The following is a 6,995-nucleotide window of genomic DNA, read 5'->3' as shown; positions in this document are numbered from 1 at the left end:
ACTCTGCCAGTGAGGGCACAGGTGCAGTAGACACACTGCCAATGAGGGCACAGGTGCAGTAGACACACTGCCAATGAGGGCACAGGTGCAGTAGACACACTGCCAATGAGGGCTTAGGTGCAGTAGACAGACTCTACCAGTGAGGGCACAGGTGCAGTAGACACTCTGCCAGTGAGGGCACAGGTGCAGTAGACAGACTGCCAGTGAGGACACAGGTGCAGTAGACAGACTCTACCAGTGAGGACACAGCTGTAAATTCCTCAGCTGGTTGACTAAATCATGACAGCAGCAGAAAAGCTACTCTACTGTCTACTGGGTACAGGTCTCTGCTACACAGATATTATTTCTGGTCTATAAAACGATACTATGATGTATGTATAATTTTACCAGATTATAAATAAACTAACAACGTCCCTTGCATTGCCTGAGAACTTACCACAGCTCATGCTCAGTGCTAAGTTCCCTGTGCATTATGTTATACAATAGTCACAAAGTCAGGAGGCCAGGGGACAGCTGACCTAGTTGCTGAGAGCTAAGGTCAGGTGTAGTCCAGGCCCCTGGGCATCCCACATGACATCTCACACTACAGGAATTAACTATGCCAGGATTGTGGGCTGAGGAAGTCCGAATAGCTGCCTTCCCTTTGCACACTGTATGATCCTCAACAGAAAGGGCCGTATTTTAATCGCCTGTGTGCCTTTCACCCCCATCCCAAAGCTTGCCATGCAGCAGACATTTAAAAAGAATAATGTACTTTGGTCTGAAAGCTAAAGTCCAGGACACACACAAATATATTCAGCTCTCACCACCACAAGGGCAATACTGAAGAGAAGTCAGACAAAAACCAAAAGAGAACATGAGGACGGAAAGAGGAAGTCACACTGCTGTTTGCCAAAGTGTAGTCACAGGGTATCTGTGGCAGAGGGACCCAAGATTCCTGCTGGAAGTAAGAATCACAAACAAGAACCCTGATAAATGCAAACCGGAAGCTGGAGGCAGGAATCTGGTGCACTGCTCTGGACTTCCCGAAGAATTCTTAACCATAGGAAATCCAGAAGTCCAGGGAGTAGGAAGCTGTGGGAGGCAATGATGTTTTAACTGAGGCAAGGTGCCAAAGAGAAAGGCCAGCTATATCAAGCTATATCTAATCTCTTTACAAACAACGCACCGCCTGGGATGGGCCAGTTCCCTTTGATATCTGCCTGAGAACCGACAGAGCCAAAGGAAAGGGTATATGGAGTCCGAGGGATGTGTAGCAGACAGAGAAAACAAGCTTCATCATCTAGCCCAAGATACCAAACAAACACCCTGTGGAAAGGAGGGGCTAAAACACAAGGCAGCTTTTATTAGCATCTACACCCCTTAAATAAATCACCCCATGTCTCTCCTGCATTAAGGTTGTTTTCCACTGGGCATGCTTCAATTCCTTTCTAGCCAGAAATGAGGCTTTTATTTATTTATTTTTTTCCAGACAAGAGAACAAATAGAAAACAGAGTCTTACTTGAAGGGTGGAGGTAGATTATGTCTTTCACTGTGAAGTCTCGGGATTGAGCAGCTTTCAGACAGTCGGCCAGCAGGCTCAGCAGCAGGAGCCAGGCCAGAGCAGGGCTAGGCTCCATGGCAGACTGGCGTGTCACTCATACAGAGGGCCTCAAAGTGGGCACTCGAGGCGATGAGAGAGGGCCTGCACCTGAAACGGGAACACAGACTCATCTTGGTATCCAGCAGGAGACGGAGCAGGCAGCCTGGCTGATCTCAGGTAGGTGAGTTGAGCTGAAGAGGGACGGCACGCTGGGCCCAGGGAAACAGGTGCCAAGGGCGAACCTTATAGATGGTAATTTTAGAGTACTTTTAGAACATTCCAGCCTGAATCTATTCTTAATCAGGCTGCTCTTCCTGGTAGCAATCCCTCCTAATATCCAGCAGAGATGGTATCAGGAGAGATTGAATTTTAATGAAATCCGGCTATTTTTGCCAAGAGCCCAGGGGCCATGCACCAGAGAGCAACAATAAATAAGTCAGAAGTCAGGTGCAAAGCTCAGAAGCTTCTCCTCAATTATGGTGTGGGCCAGGGACCAGGTATCATCCTCCCTGAGTCCTAGCCCACCATAGCAAACTGTAGGAGGTAGACTAGCTTTGGAAAAGAAATATAGATAAGGTGACATTTTCCAAACCCCAAAACCATCTCAACAGTACAAAATCTCCTGAAGGGAACCAACATTTATTGGTAAATACCACTGAAGGTGTTGGCAAAAAATAAAATAAAATAAAATAAAAATACTGGTTTATTCCAATAACCCTATGAGGTTGCCACTCCCATTACCCCATTTGGAGTGAACAGGTCAAACACGAAAGGCCGGGACTCTCAATGTAGCTTTCAACTCTGCATTCCAAACGCCAGCAGCAGATGCTGTGTTCTGCCTAAGAACGGATGATTATGGGATTGAGTTGCTTCTTCGCATTAAGAAGCCATCTACTGCCCTTTATCCTGACTCTCGTGCACTCGGAAGGGAGAACAGTAGAGCCCTGTGCAGGCTGTTCAGCTCATGCAGACTGAGCTGAGGGGATGTTTCTCCTACAAACGGCTCTCTCACTGTCTCCTTAGCGCTCGAGAAAGTCTGGTCTCACAGTCTGCTCTTCCAGATCCCATAGTCTCTCTTGCTCATGAAAGGGAGTCGAAGTTAAGTATTTACTTATTTCATGCTAATTAAAAACTTGCAATTTAGACACTGTTTACAGATTTAACATAAGAATTCAAGAAGATTTTTAAACAGTTTAAATTTTTAAGTTCGCTTGTGGAAAAAAAAAAAAACAAAAACCTTAAATAATGACCAAAATATTGTGAATCAGAAATTCAACAGTTTGAAAAGGCAATGTGGCCTATTTAGATATCAGGATATACTTATAAGGTGATGTTAATTCAAGCTGAATGTACAAAATGTACACCAAAAGCCCAACTCTTCATAAGATATAAGCAGATTTCCAAAACCACAAACAGAACACTAACAGCGCGTAGCACTGTACTAGAGCAAATGGAATTTGGGAACACTAACTGAACTCAATACGCTACAATTATTTAAACATGTTTCTATGCTCATTTTTTGTTTGTTTTCGGAGGCAGGGTTTTTCTGTGTGTAGCCCTGGCTGCCCTGGAATTAGATCTATAGATCAGGCTGGTCTGAAACTCAGAGATCTGCCTGCCTCTGCCTGCCGAATGCTGGAGTTAAAGGCGTGCACCACCACACCCAGCTATGGTCACTTTGTTTTAACTTGGCAAGCTGTTTGGGAAGCAAAGTTCCCTCTAAGGAGGGACAATGCAACCTTGCCAAGTTCTGGCTCACTGGCTGCTCACACTTTGCTTCCTGAAGCAGACACGCATTCGGGATGAGGACAGGCAGCGAGGCTATCTAATAAATATGACTGGTGAACGCTGTCGGGGCACTCCGTTGAACAATGTAAGCATAAACGAAACAAATGTCAGTGGTGGCCTTCCCTGCCTTGAGGTAGCAGTTCAGCTTCACCCTAGTGGAGTTGACAATGTCCCCTTTTTAGAGAATTGGGTGAGGCAGGGGAGACAGGGCACAGGGAATACTGGAGACTTCTTTGTACACCACAGCCCATTTCCTTGAGAATCAGAGTTGAAAATGGCAGGAACGTTATGTTTGGAACTCACAGAAGAATGCAGAGGTCCAGAAAGGAAACAGGATAGATAACAAGTCAGGCCAGGCCTTGGAGTTTGCTGGGGCTCCCACAGGATAGGAAGCCAGCTTAACTTTCTCTCAGGTGCAAAGGCTGGAAGTTCTGGGTCAAGGTGTCTGTAGCTGTGGTGTGTTGTGGTCTTTCTCCTTGGCTACAGATGGCCACCTTCCCTTTGTCCCTTGTGGCCTTCTTCCATTTCTTGCTCCTGTTCTTATGGGGACACCAGTCCTTTTGAATTAGGGCTCCACATTTATGACTTCACCTTAATCCTAGTACCTTCCTTAAAGGCTCTTGTCTCCGAACAGAACTGCATTCAGAGGTACTTGGTGATAAAACTTTAAGTTAAACTTTGGGGGAAATTACACTTCAGCCCGTAGTATGGAGTTTCTTTCATATTACATTTCCCGTCCCATGATATACCACAGAGCTACTATTTAAAATTAGGAATGGTGATATATGGAGCCACAGAGAGATGCAAATGCCTTCCTGCATCGTGGGGTACATGAGATCTTCCTGTCAGGGACTTTCTGTGGTGTCATTACTTCCTCTGGTTCACCTGGCTATAGAGGAGTGTTGGCCACTGCTGTGATGAGATGAGACATTTGCCTCGGGCACTCTAACATCTCAGGGATGGTCTCCTGTCCCCTGATGTAAAAGATTCATGATAACAACAACAAAATCATGTCTGCTAAAAAGAAAACTAAAACCCAGGCCACACCACAGAATAAAACTTAGATGTGGGATGTCCTTCTGTATATTTGTTACTTTTATTGGTTGATGAGTTAAAGCTATTTCAGCCAATGGCTTAGCAGAGCAAAGCCAGGAGGGAAATCATATATATATGGAGAGAGAGAGAGAAAGAGAGAGAGAGAGAGAGAGAGAGAGAGAGAGAGAGAGAGAGAGAGAGAAGACGGAGTCAAAGAGATGCCAAGTAGCTGCCGCCAAAGCAAACAGATGCCTGGCCCTTACCAGTAAGCCACAGACTGGTGCCAAGACACAGATTAATAGAAATGGGTTAAAAATATAAGAGTAGATTAATAAGAAGCCTGAGCTAATAGGCCAAGCAGAGTTGTAATTAATATAGTTACTGTGTTACTATTCAGGTCTGGGTAGCCAGGAAACAAACATAGATTTTGCATACAAAATGTAACTAAGTCACAGAAGCTATGGCCACTTCTATCATGTAACCCCAAATATAATCTGATAGGTATGGGGAGTATCTTGAGGTAATGTTCAGAATTTCATACTATCAAGAAACCTATCTTCATAACAAAATAAACAGAACAGAAAACTCAATGTGAGATATGAAATTAAAACAATGTGGGTTAAGAACGTAAAGGTTTATAATACCACATGGATCACTTTAATCCCTATCTTGTTCTCCCCGCCACACCATACGCAACACGGCTTCTGCTTTCTGGTTTGTCTTCCATGTCTCTCCTCCCTACATGGAGTCACTTCCTTATCACCTAACTGGTGCCTGTAGCTGTTCAAGTGAAAAGCACCACAGTACCTCCCTGCGAACGCCATAGTACCTCCCTGCGATGGGACTAACAGCCCAGGCTCGAGACCATGTTTTACATATGAATTTCAAAACTATCAGTGAGAAGTAGCTCAGGAATAGAATTGAAGATGAGCTTGCCCTACAGTTCCTCTCCATGGTTCCTGCCACCCACTGAACATCCTAGACAACCCTGAGAGCATCCCCTCGAAACTCCTCTAACCTCCTGCATTGAAGAGCGAGTTCTGAAAGCACAGGACGACAAACAGGTAATGGTAACTTGTGGGGCAGCTGAACAGTGTCCCCTCTCCTCAGATGTCCGCACCACAATCCCCAGAAATCCATGGGGGAACTTAAATGTGATTAATGTAAGACTCCCGAGTTGAGGAAAGCCAACTGTTTTATCCAGTGAGGCCCATATCATCTCCAGAGTTCCTGCCAGAGAGAGGGAGAGGCAGGAAGGGGATGTGAGTCCAAGGACTTGCTGTGCTGTGAGCAGAGGCCACAGGCTAAGAAATGCTCCAAATTCTAGAGGCTGCAAAGGACACAACAATCCTGTATCTTCTCCCAAAGGCCCAAGAAGAAACAGTCACCCTGACATCTCATCTTCAGCCTAGTGGCTTGTGCTGGAATGTTGACCTTCTGAATAAAAGGGCTTAAAAAATCTGTTGTTCTTAAGCCACTAAATCTGTAGCAATTACAGCAGCTAAGGGAATACAAGACAACTACTTTAAAAATCATTTTCCATCACAATATACCCCATAGGAATATGCAGAAAATAAGCACAAAGCTACATTTGTGCTTGTCACAAAATTATTAAAATTTGCTTTCTTGATTTTGAATGATTATCAGAGAAGTATCACGGTGAACCATACAAGACTGTCATTTTTAGAATGAAAAACATGGCCACATAGTTAACAACTTAATATGGTTTAATCAATGGCTTCTACTGATGGTACAGACTGTGACACAAAAAAATTAAAAAGTCAAATGATCGCTGGAATAGGACATCTCAACATTGTGTGGAAAAAGGTACGGACAGCTAGTTCTATGTCCTTGCTCATCTGTTTTGTCTACACAAGTCTCCTTGAGCACCAATGTCACCTGCAGGCAGAAAACATTTGCTTGGCTCCAGCGCTCACACACTTGCTGAGTCCTGTTCTTCACCAAGCCCTAGAAACACATCAGAAGGCTCTCTCTTGTCCTATTTAACAAGCTCGGGGACTTCTCTGAGCATAGCACAAATCGTCCATGACTAATACCATCTGCTATTTGGTCCATGTTTAGTGACGTATTTGTAGGATTTTTTTGTCTGTACATGCATGAATGTATGTGTTCAAGTGCGTACTTGTGAGTGCGGGCACACAAGGAGGCCAGAGGATAACCTTGGGTGTCACTGATCAAGAGCAGTTCACCCTGTTTATTTTCAGACAGAGTCTCTCACTAGCCTTGAACTTGCTAACTAGGCTGAGGTGTCTGACAGGTGAGCCCTAGTGACTCAGTTATCTCTGCCTCCCCAGTGCTGGGATTACAGATTGAACCCAGATCCTCATGCAGGTAAGGCAAGATCTTTACTGAGCTATCTGCCCAACCCTTTGTGTGTTTAGTACAACACAGACACATAGAGACACACAGACACACAGAGTCACACACACATACAAACACAGACATAGACACACACAGACATAGACACAGACATAGTCACACACATACAAACACAGACATAGACACACACACAGTCACACACATGCAAACACAGACATAGACACACACACAGTCACACACATACAAACA

The 6,995-nt window shown here is 44.6% G+C and overlaps 1 protein-coding gene across 1 annotated transcript in view; it reads right to left on the bottom strand.

The window, feature by feature from the left end:
* Lypd6 (LY6/PLAUR domain containing 6) overlaps positions 1-6,995 on the bottom strand; it is a 118,117-nt gene that overhangs the window by 27,826 nt on the left and 83,296 nt on the right. Inside the window, exon 2 of the mRNA XM_005346395.3 lies at positions 1,503-1,691. Within this exon, the coding sequence (XP_005346452.1) occupies positions 1,503-1,620 (118 nt within the window). The 5' untranslated portion in view covers positions 1,621-1,691. The remainder of the gene's footprint in view (positions 1-1,502; positions 1,692-6,995) is intronic.

The sequence above is a fragment of the Microtus ochrogaster genome, chromosome 4 (assembly GCF_000317375.1).
Source record: "Microtus ochrogaster isolate Prairie Vole_2 chromosome 4, MicOch1.0, whole genome shotgun sequence".
Classification (NCBI taxonomy): Eukaryota; Metazoa; Chordata; class Mammalia; order Rodentia; family Cricetidae; genus Microtus; species Microtus ochrogaster.
Note: the sequence above shows the minus strand (reverse complement) of the source record. Positions and strands in the feature narration are given on the sequence as shown.